The 16824-nt window shown below is 38.4% G+C and overlaps 2 protein-coding genes across 7 annotated transcripts in view; one reads left to right on the top strand and one right to left on the bottom strand.

Annotated features, from left to right (window-relative positions):
• Positions 1–1462: 1462 nt before the first annotated feature.
• On the bottom strand, positions 1463–8175 carry LOC139126631 (large ribosomal subunit protein uL14). Its single transcript, XM_070692690.1, has 5 exons — positions 8038–8175; positions 7427–7510; positions 5639–5767; positions 3160–3273; positions 1463–1620 (listed from the first exon to the last, which is right to left on the bottom strand). Exons 1-5 carry the CDS (start codon positions 8048–8050, stop codon positions 1538–1540), a joined length of 423 nt encoding a protein of 140 aa, XP_070548791.1. The 5' UTR covers positions 8051–8175; the 3' UTR covers positions 1463–1537.
• Positions 8176–14708: 6533 nt separating this feature from the next.
• LOC139126629 (LIM and SH3 domain protein 1-like) overlaps positions 14709–16824 on the top strand; it is a 52728-nt gene continuing 50612 nt past the window's right edge. For 4 of the 6 annotated variants that reach the window (XM_070692689.1, XM_070692687.1, XM_070692688.1 and 1 more), the window contains exons 1-2: positions 14717–14962; positions 15055–15149. In XM_070692689.1, coding sequence (XP_070548790.1) covers positions 14894–14962; positions 15055–15149 — 164 coding nt within the window. In that variant the 5' untranslated portion in view covers positions 14717–14893. Of the gene's footprint in view, positions 14963–15054; positions 15150–16824 lie in introns of all 6 variants that reach the window. The other 2 variants (XM_070692686.1, XM_070692684.1) reach the window with 1 other exon arrangement.

Below are 16824 nucleotides of genomic sequence, written 5' to 3'. Positions count from 1 at the left end.
CCGTTCTATACTCTACTTGTTTTTGTTTATTCTATTTTTTTACTTTTTTCTATTTTTTTAAAATTATATTTTTTATGTACTTGTTTACTGTCATTCTGTCAGAGCTCCCTGTGACAACACACACATACTGACTTGCATAGTTTGGTGGTGCACCCAGATGTTGACATCATCACTGTATTCAATAGGAACCCAAATGCCAATTTCAAGCTTTCACTAACATCGTGGTAAGTTTATATTTGGTTTACAAAATATCTAGGGATGCAGTCAAAATATAGTGTTGGACAAAGTGAGTGCTCAGTAGGTGTATGTGAATGTGTGTGTGTGTTGGGGGGGGGGGGGGGGGAGTGGAGCTCACAAATTTCTGTCAACAATTTTTCAGCTTTTCCAGGATAAATATTGAAGCATTAGTTTCAAGGATGAATGGAGTGTAAATTCTTTGTATTCCATTTGAAACTTGTCTCATTGTAACATCTTCAGTAGCACTTCAGCTTTTCTCAACCGGCATGATTTCATGTGCCCTGAATAGGGTCTATCCCTTGAAGCATGTAAGAGAATTGTACCAACCATCCAAGGAGTGGAATCTTTCAGTGCCATTAAGGTAATGTTTCTGGGCCAAAACTCTCTCCCAGTGTGAATGCCACAATTATGGAATGTGACAATATCCTACAATTTTAGTTTGATAGTAGGAGAATCACTCGGACACACAATTGTCACTTCACACAGCACCATGTACGTAACTTATCATCACACATTCACAAACTGAACATCTACATGACTGTGGACACCAGTTTACAATGGCAAGATTGACATCAGCAGTGATGTAAATGGCACCCAATCACATTATAATATCATAGGCATAGGAACACTTCACATATTCAGTTTGTCCGACTAATTTGTAAGACGTTGGGTAAAATATGTTGACTGATCACTAACACACACATTGTAAGAGGTAATTAGTGGATTGACATTTCACATTACTAACTGGTAACCTAAGGGGTCTTTAGAGTTTGGGTCAGCAAAGGAGTTGAATAGCTTGATGCACCCAAGACAAACCCCTTTCAGTCTGAGTGATGCAGCTGTCAATGTAATCCCAGAGGGATCCCACTTCAGGCGATACAGGACAAATGTGGGGGTTAGACCGTGTTTGCCGTGAAACTATGCCTGAGGTGGTGGGGCAATTGCATAATATTGATCCCCCTAGTAACTTTCATGGACAAGTGCAGAATTTATACCATTGGGGTGGGGGAAATTTGGGGATTCACTTGTTTTATGTGGGGATTTTCCAGATTGTCTTGTCCCTGGGGGTGGGGCATTTGAAAATTTTCATGACTAATTTCCAAATCCCCACTTTGCCCCGAGGGGGATGGGGATGGGAGTTGACATTGACTGCTGCACAACTCAAAACATCTATCAGTTTTCATGCATGAGGAATAGCATGAACAGAAAAGACAAACACCAGATATTGTGGCCAAAGATCCAATACTTTTAATATCACATGTGAAATGCAGTGTCAAAATAAAACGGAACTGATAACATCTTATGAGATACTTCCAGCATTGCTTGCGATACGAGGCCAAAGGTCAGCGCACTCCTTGGCAACAGGACCTGTGATAGCCGAACCTGAAAATGAAGGAAAACGATTGTTTTATAAATTTCACGCTAAACTCAGTGTTTTAATATGATTAGGTGAGACAGATAAATGGTTTTGGATTGGCAATAATACTGATGTTTTGAATTTACTTGCATTGGTATAAAAAAAAGGAAACTTTGTGATATGACTTAGAAATCCTGGTAAAATTTACCTGAGAACCACCACTCAAGACAAAATAAAACTGAAGTCACGAAAATCAATTTTGAAGATGTTTAGTCCAGGGTAGACATATTGCCATTAGTTGAACATCTGCTGTACAGGAAACTTACAAAATGTTTGCTATATAATGTTCAACAGAATACAATAATACATCTAATGTGAATCCTTGCTCTCAGTGAGTACAACTGCCGGTCTGGCTACCCTTAAGAACATTTTATTCACCGAGATCATTGAACAGTTCCTCTACTAGCTTGTGGAGCGACAGACAATGGTTTTAACTCCTCTGGCTTTTAACTCATCCACTCATACGCTATGCAAAACCATGTATCTGACTGTCACACTATCATTGTTCAGATTTTAGAAATATTCAATAATTTTGTTTTCAATTTTAATTATCGTTTCTTCTTCTATAACCCAGAGGACATTGAGATACGCAGTACTTAATCAGTTCAGCCTGTACATGTGTAAACTTCATTGTGATTGTGGAAATCTGAAGTCTGGTCCAGACTAGAATTCAAACGTAACAAAAACTGTGCATTTGAACATATAAGCGCAGTGTTGACAGGCTAAATGGTGTATCAACATGCTTTTGGGAGTAGGACTGTAAACTATAGTTTAACTTTAAACTCAAAAATAGTGAAAAAAATCATCAAAAAGTTACAGCTGCTGGCCCTTTAAACAACTCATGTCACTTATTTTACCAAAAACTGTAGATGTGCTTCGTCTCAAATGACTACTTTACAAGTCAAGTGAGATAGCGTGCAACATCAGTTATTTTTTGCAGTAGGGAACGCCAGAGACATTATTGAGAAAACAGCTCCGGAGCAAAAACTGCACACACCAAAGTCATAGCTAACTTCACTTTTACCCTTTTTAGTCCTCAACCACTACAGTGGTAATATAAGTGATGTTCAGAAAATCTCTAACAAACAAACACCAATACCAATCAAAATACCGTTTTCCTGGCTGCTAAAAACAGTTGTACACCTTCAGGAGACCGACAAATGGGCTTCACACCATGGAAGCCATCAAGAATGTACTAGAAGTCACAAATCTTTTGTAGAGACCATTCCCAGATAAATTTAACCCACATCCTGCAAGGTCTATCGCTTCCTCGATGTGCCAAGCCAGTAAAAAGTGGTATTGAGCAAAAACCATATGTATTTTCATCTATCAGGTACAGTATGCTTTAGCAGCTTTGGTCAGTAAAATAAATTATGCTAGTTTTATGCCTGTGACTGGTCTCAACCAACTTGACCTGATGGTGTCATATAATCTTGACAGGACAAAGGTTCAACAGCTTTCTAAAGTCATACACTACAAATGATTACAACAGTGGGCAGCCTTACCTTTCATTTCTCCTTTGTTATTGACTATGACCCCCGCATTGTCCTCAAAATATAACACCACTCCGTCCTTCCGCCGATACGGTTTCCGCTGCCGTATTATCACTGCTGGCATCACTGTGAAACAAGAAATTTAAAGATATTAGATAGGGAAACTTCCCAAATGTTTATCACTTGTTATACTGAAGAGCTCAACTTTGTTTTGTTGCAAAAAGGCCATACAAACCTGGACGCTGGCATTCTCAATCACTGACAAGTATAACGTTCGTGATAGGTGTATCATGAGATGTTTTGTGGATTTGTTGAAACTACATTCACTTGTTCATTAGTGAAGCAGTGTTTCATCTAGACAGGGGAATGAGGGTATTCTTCGTCTGTTGACATGTTGGCACCCCTAGTAATTTGTCAAGGTGGGGACAAGCACCCCCCTACCCAATGGTGCCAGTCACACCTTAAAGATACAAGAAGAACACATAAACTGGTGAAATCCCCCTAAATTTCCTTGTAAAGGGGGAAAACCCCAATGTTGATGCAATCCTGGATGAGACACTGGTGAAGTTGTGAACTATCCAGAATCAAATAAAGTTGTTCCACAAAAGTACAACTCTAATCAGCTATTCACTATTTTCGTTTTCAATTTTGACTATAGTTTCTTCTTCTTCTATAACCCGGACTATTATTGAGATTCATAGTAATCAAATTCAGCCTGTACGTGTGTAAACTTCATTGTTGTCGTGGAAATATGAATTCTGGTCCAGACTAGAATTCAAACGTAACAAAAACTGCATTTTGAACATAACGCAGTGTTAACATGCTGAATGGCAGGTATATAAACATGTTTTGCGGAGTAGAACAAGAAATTGGAAAATTAAACGAGACTTACCTTAAGTCGAAGTTTGATTGTAATTCTGTTAAGCTATCACGTAGTAGCTCAAGAGGTCACACGAGATTGCGCAGCACCTACTACCCAGCATTCAGTTTTCATCCGGCGGAATGGATACAAATATCCAAATATATAGGGAGGGTATAACCTCAGAATATACATGTAAAGGTTCAACATTCCCACACAGGGTGGGCGTGTGACCTCTTGAGCTACTACGTGATAGCTTAACAGAATTACAATCAAACTTCGACTTAAGGTAAGTCTCGTTTAATTTTCCAATTCTGTATCACTATCACTACGTAGCTCAGGTCACACGAGATGTTCAGAGTTGTATCCATGAGCCTTAAATATGGTAAACAAAAACCACAATATAGTCTAAAGAACAAACTTTATTTCTTATGATCCAACAACCAACAATTCTGCCTTTCCAAGACAAGTATGCAGTATTACTTCATGAATTTATCCAGTATTTCTTTCCCAAGATTTTGGGTAACAACTGGTCTCTTGTAAAATTTTGCAAAAGTCTGTTCACTGGCCCAACCTACTGATTTCAGGATATTGGTGACTGACAATGAATCTGCTCTCGAACTGCTTGCCTTCACATCCATTGTTTTGTCACGTACACGTGGGGACCCACTGGATATGTACCGGAGTTCCCGCTCGACACTTCAAATTTGTGCGTATCGTCCACAAATGTTCTCAGAATTTTCTGAAAACCTCTCCAACTAATGGGATTTTACAAAGAATCTCTAATTATAGAGAAGTGTGTCATAGAGTACTACCAAAGGTAGAATTTTAGCCCGAATTTTCGGACCAACTTTGAAAGTGCTGGGCATACCAGCGTAGGGTTTTGCGCACTGAATGCTGGGTAGTAGGTGCTGCGCAATCTCGTGTGACCTGAGCTACGTAGTGATAGTGATACAGAACTATAGTTTAACATTAAACACAAAACTTGTGAAAAAATAATTAAAAGTTACAGCTACTGGCTTTTAAACAACTCATGTCACTATTTTATGAACAACTGTAGATGTGCTTCGTCTCAAATGACTACTTTACAAGTCAAGTGAGATAGCGTGCAACATCAGTTAGTTTTTGCAGTGGGAACGCCAGAGATATTATTGAGAAAACAGCTCCGGAACTTATACTGCACACAAGGTGGTCATATCTAACTTCACTTTCACTCTCTTTAGACCTCAACTTCTACAGTGAGTTTCATTTGGCCCCTGAAGCTACATCATCTTTAGCAGCCAGGAAACTGTATTTTGGTTCGTATTAACAGAGGAAGAAACACTTCGGTTTTTGTTTGATAGAGACTTTAGGAACATACCTGAATTACACTGAGAAACCAAATTGATTTGTTTCCACTGATTTATAATTCACAGGAAATCAAAGGTTTGTTGGGTTTGAATTAGGACTAATGAAATAAAACAATAGGCGTACCATGTCACAAGATATGTCTGTATGAACACTTCATTTTTTGATTCATATTTTGTTATATATTCCAATGGTACTGGATGTAAAGTTTCTCCATTTAAATCTTGGCACAAACACTACTTCTCCGTAAGAGTTGGAAATTACACATTCCCAACCAACACTCACCCTTTTTCCGGAGTTCTGGTTTTCCTTTTTTCACCGTTGCCATGACCATGTCACCAGAACCAGCCGCTGGGAGTCTGTTTAATCTACCCTTGATGCCTTTTACTGAAATGATGTACAAGTTCTTGGCACCTGCCGAATACAAAAATTCACCACTTCTTCTGTTAAGCGTTTTCATTTCACATAATACAGTAATGACACTGGTCATTGATGTTCATGAATACAAACACCACATATTAAGTGCTGTGTATATTGGGAAATACCTTCTGAATTTCTAACATCTGAGCCTAAAAGGCCAGTAACTGTTGATTTGTTCACTTCTTTTTGTTGTTAATGCCACTAGTTTCTTGTTCCACTCCCCAAAGCATGTTGAGATACACAGTATTCAGCCTGTCAACTCAGCCTGTACATGTGCAAACTGCATTGTTATTGTTGAAATGTGAATTCTTGCACACACAAGTGCTGTAATTATTTTTTCAACATGCCTTAGTGACTAGAGTAAGAATTTGCAATTGATATGCCAAAACAAAAATAGTGAAAAAATCATCAGGTTACAGCTAGCTGTCGATGCATGGCCAACGTTCCAGCTCTCCATTGTGTGATACGGACACACACACCTTACACCATCTTTGTACAAGAAGTCATCCATGTATTCACCCACTGAGGCTATTTAACTCTTTTGCTAGCATGGTATAGCTCAAACCTGTTCTTATTAACAGTGTTTTTGCTAAGGGCAGTAAGCAGGTAAATGCTACCAGGGTTCCCCAGTCATTTTACCAGGTTTCCCCTTGGTATATCAATGCAATCAATAGAGGGACAGCAGCAATGTTACCGGGGTTCCCAAATCATTTACCAATATTCCCCAACCTTGGCAAAAACACTGTATTGATGGTTTGTGTGGGCCTGTTTACAGAGAACTGGTGTTGAAGAGAGAATGAACATGGCGGGGTATGAAGTGTAACACTGGCACTTTTGCACAAACCTAACTGTTCTTCTCCCCCTATCATGATGCATGACCTGATATAAAAGTCAACTTCTCTTTAGCAGAAAATATAACTCCTCTGACGACATGACATGAAAACAATCCATGAACAACTGTAGATGTGCTTCGTCTCAAATGACTACTTTACAAATCACGTGAGATAGCGTGCACATCAGTTACTTTTTGCAGTTGGGAACGCCAGAGAAATTATTGAGAAAACAGCTCCGGAGCAAAAACTGCACAGAGTCATAAAAAAAGGCTGCGAACTTTGCCATATTCAGTGTTCCTACTGATGACTGCAATTCACGCCATGTTTTTGAAGCCATGCAAATCATTCAATAAAATACATTACTTCAATATCAATGTGTTAGATCTTTGGAGGCGTCTTGCAGGATTGTAGAAAATCGCTGGCGGCCGGCAAACAACCGGCTGTCAGCTAAAATTTGCCAATGATGAAAATTTAGTTTAAATAAAAAATCAGAACACTTTTATAACCTTTGTGTGCATATACACTACTTGCAACCGCCTGTATTTTTATTTTTGCCACCTGTAAACAAAATTTCCCACATCCCTGTCTTTGATAGAAAGTATGTCTTTAATAAGATGCAACATGGCTAAAAGAGGACGTTACATTCACATGCTTCAAAAAAACAATAAACTAACAAAAATAAAGTAACCAAAACATGGAGGTAGGCACACACAACTTTGACCATTACCTCAACTAGCACAAATCAGTAATTGTACATTTTAATGAGTATAGTGTAAATATGCTGTTATAGTTCTATGTACATTTTAGGTTTATATCTCACCTGTGTTGTCTGCACAGTTGACAACTGCCCCTACCGGCAGAGCCAGAGAGATGCGAAACTTCGCACCGGACGAACCACCACGTCCTAGAAAGACCAAGTCAGCAAGTGTTAGTTATACAGGGTAGAAACTGTCGTTTAATTGCCATAAAGTGACAAGAATATAGGGCAAATCTCCGGACACAGTCCCAATATTTACGTTGCACAAGCAGATAAGTGGGTAAGATGAGTACTATAATTTGTATCGAGAAACATTGTGCACTCTCTTACTATCATTGGCCAACAGCAAAAAATATTCAGTAATTCTGTACCAGTGTCATGTTTTACGCTTAGCCATCGGAAGGAATGGTCATTAGACTACAAAACCGTGAACGTCCCATCTTTTGAATGCACGGACTACGTTCGCCATGTTTGTTTTCTGTGAGCAGAGGGGGAAAGAGTCATGACGGATACGCCGTAATTTTTGTGACGCTCCAAGAATATTTTGCAGTAATACCTGCATAACTAACATCAAGGATTATTGAAGATTCTTCTAGTCCATTATAGAATAAATTTGGAGGGTCTGTTTTGAAGATGTTGCTCGATGTTTTATGTGTAAGTATTTAGGTGTTTACCTCTCTTAGACATGTTGAACGAAAAGGACAGAAGCGCACTGCGCAGGTGCAAAACATCTCTTATCGCAATCGTATGGAGGCGCTGCACAGTTGCTGCTCAGTTATGAAGCTCGCTCCTGGGCTGGGAGTTTTACTAAGTTTTTGTAAAAACCGCACTGATTCAGTGGAAGGGATCGATTTTTTAAACAAGGTTTTACAGATCTTGGGAGTTGGGTTTGGAAACAGTAACACATCTAGAGAAAACTGGAAAACAGTGATGGAAAAATTTACGAATTGTCTTAAGATCTGGAATACTAGAAATTTGTCTTTTAAAGGCAGGGCAATTGTAGCTAATATGCTAGCTGCATCAAAATTATGGTACCTGGCATCATTTGATCACGTACCTAAGGAAATTATTAATGAAGCAAATAGTAAATTATGGAATTTTATTTGGAGAGGCAAACGAGAAGTTATAAAAAGGGGCATTTTCATTCAAGATATGATGACTGTGGCAAAAAAGTTGTCGACATTGAAGAAAAAAATAATGCACTCCAATTAAAGTGGCTTATGAAATTATTTGAGAAAAATCCAGATAAAGGGACCCCTAAATGGGCCAGATTATCAAAATATTTCATAGCGAATTATGACAATAAACTTAATAGTGATTATCACTACCTCCATCTCAATTTCAAAGTCAACAACAAAGGAACCCCAATGGTGTATGGGGATATGTTAAATACCTGGAAATCACTTAGACTTACAAGAGTGAATCTACCAACATCAAAACAGAATCTTCTTAGAGAAGTTCTGTGGTATAATGACAATATTAAGAGTGAAGGAAGTGTCCTCTTTTATGAAAAGTGGTCAAAGAGTGGAATTTTAAGGCTTAAGGACATCTGGAATGATGACAGAAATGACTGGCTTCAACAATGGGAAATAATTGCAAAAATTAGAGGAGGTATAATTAGACATGTGCAAGAGGAAATCAAGACAGAGTATGAAACACTCCTCAATGCTATTCCAGATTCCTGGAAACAAATCATCTCTTCAAACATCCAAAATGAAGAAAACTATGATATTTTAGACTGAGAGAATTATGGTCTGACAAAAAGTGATGTCAAAACCAAGTCACTTTATTGGAAATTAGTTGATAAGAAATGGCATGCAGTCAAAGGTCAGATTGGTCAAAAATGGGCTGAGAATCTAAGCCTCACTGACAGTTACAAAGCTACTCTATTCAGCCGTCTTAATTCAACAGGAATTGTCAGCAATTCAGTAAATGATTTAAATTGGAAGATTTTCCATCGAGGCCTAGTCACAGGAAGCTTGGCCAAAACTTTCAATTTAAGTCGATGGGAAATGTCATATTTGTGGCCAAGAAGAAACACTGGAACACATCTTATTTAAGTGTAAATATGTTAAAGAAATCTGGCAGAAATGTATTTGTTTCTTTGTCAGAAAACACAACTTTGATTATAATATCAATATCAAAAGATTAGCAATTGCAGGAATCGAAAATGATAATAATGCAACTTCTGACATTATTTACTGTATTACTTCCTTTGTAAAATATACAGTTTGGAATATTCGAAATTCGGTTACTCTAGATGGGATTAAAGTTTCCCTTCAATCCTATGTCATGCAATTGAAATGTTATCTCTCCTCATGGATGAATACATTGTATTTCACGTATAAGATGATGAACAAAACTGAGGATTTTATCACAAAATTTTCAAGCGTTGTAAGACTTGAAGGAGAAGAATGCATCCTTAATGCATTCATATGATGATCTTTGTAATTAAACAGCTAATTATTTGGGTTTTTTTTTGTCTTCAGACAAGACGCATTGTAATTTTAATGCATTCACAGTTATGTAGATTTGTTTTATTTGTGACTATGTGGAAATAAATTTTTATCTTTTTCAAAAAAAAAAAGAAAAAAAAAGAAGCTCGCTCCTCTTCGTGAGAGTTGGATGACAGTGGACGGTTGAGTTTCAACAGATTATTAAGTTCAAAAACAAATTCACATACGTAACAGATAAGACATGCCCTGCAAATTTGTGTAATTAGCCTGGGAGTAAAGACTGGAGATAAAATCATGATGCAACTGAGTTTTCGGGTCTGGTGTGACTTCCTGTCCCTTGAACTCATTTATTCAAAATATTCTTTGTACTTTTCTCGTTTGCTTTGCTTGTTTACAATTATGTAGACATTACGCTTCATGTTGACGGTAGACATATCTACTATCAAAGTCACTGTTTGTGAATAAATGTTTACATTCCTTTTCAAAAAGAGAACTTCTCATGGCACGTCGTGCTGATATGTACGTACGTTTTTCGTTTGCTTTACTTATTCACAATTATGTAGACATGCACTTAATGTTGGTGGTAGACACATGGATTTTAATTACCTTTAAAAAAAAAGAAAAAAGAAAATAAGCAGAAACGCCGAGGTAGCCCAGAAAACGACTCGGAAGCCCCTTCATCACGTTGACATCCCACAGATCCTATTGGTCAATTTTCCTGTAAAATTATGTATTTTGAAAGTTACCAAGAACTGTAATGGAAAAATATTCTTGACAAATAAAATCGTAGTGTCACACATGATGGTTTATTGGGTACCGTGAATATTTTGTTCCGAGTCTATTATGAAATACACCTGTCACATGTTCGACATCAATAGTGTGTATCTATAGGGTACGGGCCACGATCAGTAAAGTGCAGTAATCCATAGTTTTACGCCAATAGTGTGTTTAAAGGTTACGAGTTATGAACCTGCTGTGTAGTATTCCATAAAGACCGTCTAAAAGGCGCGTTCTACCTTGAATCATGGTCCATGAACCATGGTAATTGTAATAACACCAAGATGAAACTTTTCCGCTTTAAGGTGGATGTCGGACGTCAGGAAAATTTAAAATTCTTCGGCCGTACATTAATACAATTAAACCGTTGTTTTTTTCTGGTTTAATATATATGATGTCATGTTCAACGGCATAGAAACCACAGGCGTAACTGAGCTTTTGCGAGCTTTTTTCACTGGATGGACTGAAGATATTGAGATCATCGGAATCCAAAAATGTAATTATAATATATCGATGCTAACTGAAGACTAATAAGGGTCAAATTGACATTAGACGGGTTTTAATGGATACAAAATATGTCTTGTAAGATTTTCAGGAATCGTTGTTAGAGTGCGCGGCGTTTTCTCACAAAGCGCGCCAACTAATAAAGTCATAGTCAAATTACTTTGTTCATGTAGTCCAAGGTTTCAAGACTATGAACTCGTCTTAATTCGAAAATTCAATTCTATAATGAGAAACCATTTATTAAACGAATATAGTTTACAGTCGTATGACAGATATTCCAGCCAACGCCATGCTGAGCTTCTTTTACACAGGTCAGCCAAGAGCTAACTATACTGGCCAGAAATAAAAACGATTGAATTTGATTTATTTTCAATCATGTCGCGAGAAAAGTAGCCGCAACCTAAATGACGATATCCTATAATGCTATTATTACTTCACGTTGTTATTGTGCGTGTACTTACATGTATTGAGATATGTACCTGTTGGGTGTGCATGAGCAGCAATTTACAGCTCCATTGAACATATGCTATACTTGGGATGTGTCCTAGAAAATGTATGTTACATATGCTACATTTAAACACTTGAATATAATGTGCCTACCGGGTGAACTAGCAACACAGACGCTGCGCGTATAACGTAGAGACGCATGCAGATATTAGGGCTTAAATGTAATTTTGGTGATGTGAATATTTCATGCAAATGTTATGAAAATACCAGCTCATTGTTTCGTGACAGTTTATGTTTTCATACGTAATGCACTCAACAATAACTACATTAATTAGTCACTGTGTCTTCATTGATGTAAACGTTCCAAAATTAACGATGTTATCCCTTATTGTTAGCTTTCTATTCGGTATCTTTTGATGTACTTTCCCGTAGATTTGTTTTTTAAAAACAAACATCTAAGTCATGTCAAAATCCCACGTTGTATTCAATATCAATGTCAAGAGAGTCTGTTTGTGTGCGTAATGCTAGTATCCAGGTTTTTTGTTCAGAACTACGGTTTTGTTCGAACTAGAAATCACTTACTTTGCAAGTGACGTTGCCAGTTGAACCCAGGGGAGCTTTTAGTGTTCACTGTAGAGTGATATAAAAATACCACATTGGACATTCCGTACGCCTGTGGTCAAACCCGATTCATTACGATAACGAAGTTAATCATGGGTAACTTCAACCGAGAAGATGAACAATGGAATTGTTTTTCTAATTGTCTTTCTGGAACTCATCGCATGAAAATACACATCGAGATCCAGTCATCGCCCCTATAACAACCGTGGAGTGTTTTCCTCGGTGCCTTGCGTATTGTGTACCAGAGACCATATGGATTTTTGGGAAGATTTAATTGCCAAATGTTGTTGTTAGATGTTGAAGAAACGGGGTTAAATCATATTAATTATAAAAGCCAAGTGACGGATATAATCTGTTGCTTTTTCAGATTTCGATCCTTTATCTTACTATAATTAGTAAGATACAAACTTTCGGTTTCCGTTCCTGGAAGTCACTAAATTCACACTATTTTTGGGATTATAGATTTCCAGATATATTGCCTTCCCTTCTATGGTAGTTTGTCAGTAGTCGTAGGTTTTCCATCCGGGAAATCGTGATACGTTCGGTGTAGGCCTACTGACCGATGAACGCAACTTCTCTTCCCTTGTACAGCCTGAGACCACGCTAATGCATCCATTCAGCCGTCAATCAAATCATACCCTACCCTCAAGGAAACGGGTCTGTGATCAAATGAACAGATATTGTTAACATCACGATTCACGGTCTGTCGGTTAGCTCATCATCGATTGACACAGGTGCCGTAAATATTGAGAGTGACTTAGACCTACTTCATTGAATGGAATGCAACTTCCCAGGTGCAGCCAACGAACAATGCACTTTTAAAGGGGTCTTTACTATGATATTATATATTGTACATGACAAGTAATGCGAACTGACTAATTTTAAGTCATTAGGGTAATTGATTAGCTGTTCATAATTTGCCCTCCCACTGAAAATTTTTTGACTTACCCTCCCCACTCAAACTTCATTTTTACCCACTCCCCACTTATTTTTGCCTGTTTCCCCTCCCCACTGTCAATTTTTGAAGCTCCCCTGCCCAGAGGCAAAAATTTGCCAATTTCCCCTGCCCTGCAAAAAAATTCCCCTCAAAATTTTGTCATTCCATTTCCTTAGCAGACATGAAGCTACCTTATCCTGAGATAAAAAATATTGTCGATTTTCCCCTGCCCTGTGAAAAAATTTCCCCTTAAAACTAACATTCCCCTGAAGACATCATACAGTACTGCAATGGCCTTCTATTTGGTTTCCATCCCGAATGATAAGGTTGACTGGCTCCTGTACTTGCCCTGTGTCCCCAACCCTGGAAACACCATGGCCCAACTTCCCCTGTCCCCGTTTCAAAAGTGGCTTCCCCTCTCCTCGTTTTTCGCAAAGCCCTGTCCCCTGCACAATCAACTGATATCTGCCCTCCCCGACAAAAAACCTAAAATTTGCTCCCCTGCTACCTAAAAATATGTCCCCTCCCCAAGCAAAATTATAATTTCCCCTGCCCTCAAAAATTGCTCCTGGAATAGCTTTTTAGATGAATAGCTCCGTTGGCTGCACCTGACTTCCCACACAGTAGATCACCCCCATAAATTAAATCTAGCCTCTGGCGTGGCATGCTTGACATTGCTGATTCAATAGCACGGTTTAAAACATGATGGCGCAACAAATAAACCCGACATTTTCGGTTGGAATTTGTCGTGTAGACCAAATGCGAAAGCAACGTCGATCATATCGGGTTCATATAATCTCTTCTCATTTGATGCTAAGGCCAAAGAAAAAAACCCTGATAACCCGACCTACCCTATTTTTTGCCTAAACGTAAACACGGAAGTAAAAAAAGAAAGAAAAAACCCGTAAAATCACGTGTTCATTATCTGGCATTTGATTTTTGCTTGAACGAGGACGTCTTTTATGTTTTTATTCCTTTTATATGTATGATACGTTTTTCTGGACATGTTGTGGCCAGTGTTTGATCGCCCTAAACCCCTGAAAAGTGCATATTTAAAAATAAAAATATTTTAGAAAAACAAAATCCCTGCCGACCTACCTACCCTATTTTTGAAAACCATGTTATCGGAACATCAAGTTATTTACTTTGTCTCGTAGAAAATTGTTCATTTGGAAACTTTTAGACTACATTTCTTGGAGTAGGTACTTTACCATTAGGGCATTATTCTTGAAGACTAAACTGCTTTTCAAGAATATGAATTTTTCTGTCAGATCAATAGTAGGCCTAGGCCTACATGCGTATTTTATAATTAGGCTACTATGAACAATTTAATGATTTCTGGAGATACAAATAAAAGCCAAGAGGCTGATGGTGGAACACAGGCCCGCAGACACTTTTCCAAAGGCGTAAAGGTAATGAAAAGATGCCTTCCAATGTTGTGGGGATTTCAAAATAAAGACGCTACTGCCTATGGTAGCCTATCTAGAGTATATCCGACAACGTATCCGAGCTGAATGACAGCACTTAGCAATAACGACAGAATAGCTTACCTCGTTACGGCACACGTTTCAACCAATCAAATTACGTGTAGCTCACATGTGACATCGTCACCCGTACGAGCTGACTTTCAAAGGGAAGGCGTAGATCTAAAGGCACTGCGAAATACCAGTAAATTCTGGCGTAATTTTGCACTTGCCTGTCGTGATCTTGGAGTAGGCGATTCTGCAGTAGCCAGGCTAGCGTTCTATCCCCATTGTTCGGAGAGTTTGGATATATCAAGCCGCAAAGATGAATCCACCGTGCGGAAAATGCAGAAAGACCGTGTACCCTATGGAGAAACTGAACTGTTTAGACAAGGTGAACTCTCCAAACCTGCTTTGTGAACTTATGCCTCTCTTTCGAAAACTTTTGTCGCTGAAAGCTTGTCTTTATTCTATCGTTTCTTGCAGTACTGGCACAAAGCCTGCTTCAAATGTGAAGTGTGCGCGATGACACTGAACATGAGAAACTACAAGGGGTACAACAAGATGCCGTACTGCCATGCGTGAGTATTAACACGTCACTTGGCTTGGTGACCTAACGTGTGTACCACTGCACTGACATTTGACCACCTATCCGTCTAGTATCATTTTCACACTGCACACACGATTCCCCAGTCAAAAAGGAAACGTAACGCCTTGCACACGCATTCGGTGGAAGATAAGAGCGAAACAAGTGTCGTTGCACGAATTCTGTTTTGCAAACTTGGAAATATTTTGGGAGGGTCACTCCCTTTTCACCCAATTGAAAAAAACTTTCCAGTGGATTGAAGGGTCGCGGGTCACTAACCGTGGTACGTAACAACGGCCAGTGTTAGCTGCAACTGACCCTCAGATATGCTATGAATTCAGTGCTTTATAATGTGATGTTCCATCTATATGTCAGTTGTGTAACGGTATATATATATAGTTAGTTTCAAGACCCAGTGTATCACATAGTAAGTAATACCTTGTGAAGGAGGGTTTACTGTAAATATCACACACACACAAACACACACCCTGGCATAAAATGAGAAACAGTTCTGACATAACTTACTGAGTCAGCTCTGAATGTTATATAATTGGTTTATAATTCACATTGCAGTGTTTCCACATTTCAAGCTACAATAATACCAGACCATGTATGTTACCACAGCAGCAGTTGCCCAAGTCCAGATACTCTGTGGTATTTCCCAAATCCAAACAGCTCCGTTGGTCACTAGTGATTCAGGCATCACACTTTCTGTGTCCACTAATTTTGATGCTCACCCAGCATTGGGGACAAGGAAATTAGGAACCAAATTTTAAACGTTTATTTTTTAATGGCAGAGCCTATACAGATGACAGATAACTGCTTGTAATGTGTATGTTCAAGGTAATCAACGATATTAGTGTATATAATCTGTTGACAGTGTCGTTCCAATATATTGCTCTATCCTACCATGCCTACTGTATAGCAAACAAATGGTAGAGGCTGTGTGGATAGTATGTCTAGCTTTATGTTTATCATAAAACACTGTATTAACACTACTGTTACTAGCTTGCCTGGTTTCTGCATACCATCTATGGTTTTTGCCAGTCTGGTGTGACTCTATTTATGTAAAGACATTGGAAGAGCAATTGTTTATAGAAATTGTTTCTTCATGACTGTGTTGGACTTATCTCTTGTACAAGTACATGGTGAAGTGACGTTCTCCATTTCTGAGTCTTGAAATGCCGGTCTTTGCTTTTCTTCATTCCATATTTCAAATAATTCAAGGATGCAGAAAATTCAATTACCATGTGGAAAATTAGGTGTTACAGACTGAAATCTGATTCTCTGCCTGGTGAATTTTTATTTCTGAAAACCTAAGCATTTATGTATTTGGTAGTTTTTCCCCTGCTTACAGCCAGAATTTTGCCATTCACAGGTGGTAACGTTTTCTATCTTCTGCCTATTTTCTACATCCCTGCCGTTAGTGTGATTCCTGTCTGAGAAGCTCTGCCTGTGTAAACATACTTTGAGCCGGACAAGGCTATCTGTGCATACTAGGGTTGTTTGAGGTGAGAGGCACAGGAAAGACCATGTTTTTTTGTACACTCTGGGTTGTAAATCGAAACAGTTTTATTACCAGTCTAAATTAGGACTCAGGATTTTGAAGCCAGAAAACCTGACGATATCAGCCATATATTGTAATTTGACAGCAAACTGTATGATGCATC

This window comes from Ptychodera flava, unplaced genomic scaffold (assembly GCF_041260155.1).
Source record: "Ptychodera flava strain L36383 unplaced genomic scaffold, AS_Pfla_20210202 Scaffold_109__1_contigs__length_247351_pilon, whole genome shotgun sequence".
Taxonomy (NCBI): Eukaryota; Metazoa; Hemichordata; class Enteropneusta; family Ptychoderidae; genus Ptychodera; species Ptychodera flava.
This window is presented reverse-complemented; position numbering and strand designations above follow the sequence as displayed.

Coding starts and splice junctions, on each gene's coding strand:
- LOC139126631 (XM_070692690.1), bottom strand. Junction 5,768..7,426: donor CAACTGTGCAGACAACACAG/GTGAGATATAAA, acceptor TGTATTCGGCAG/GTGCCAAGAACTTGTACATC. Junction 1,621..3,159: donor TAACAAAGGAGAAATGAAAG/GTAAGGCTGCCC, acceptor CTTCATTTTCAG/GTTCGGCTATCACAGGTCCT.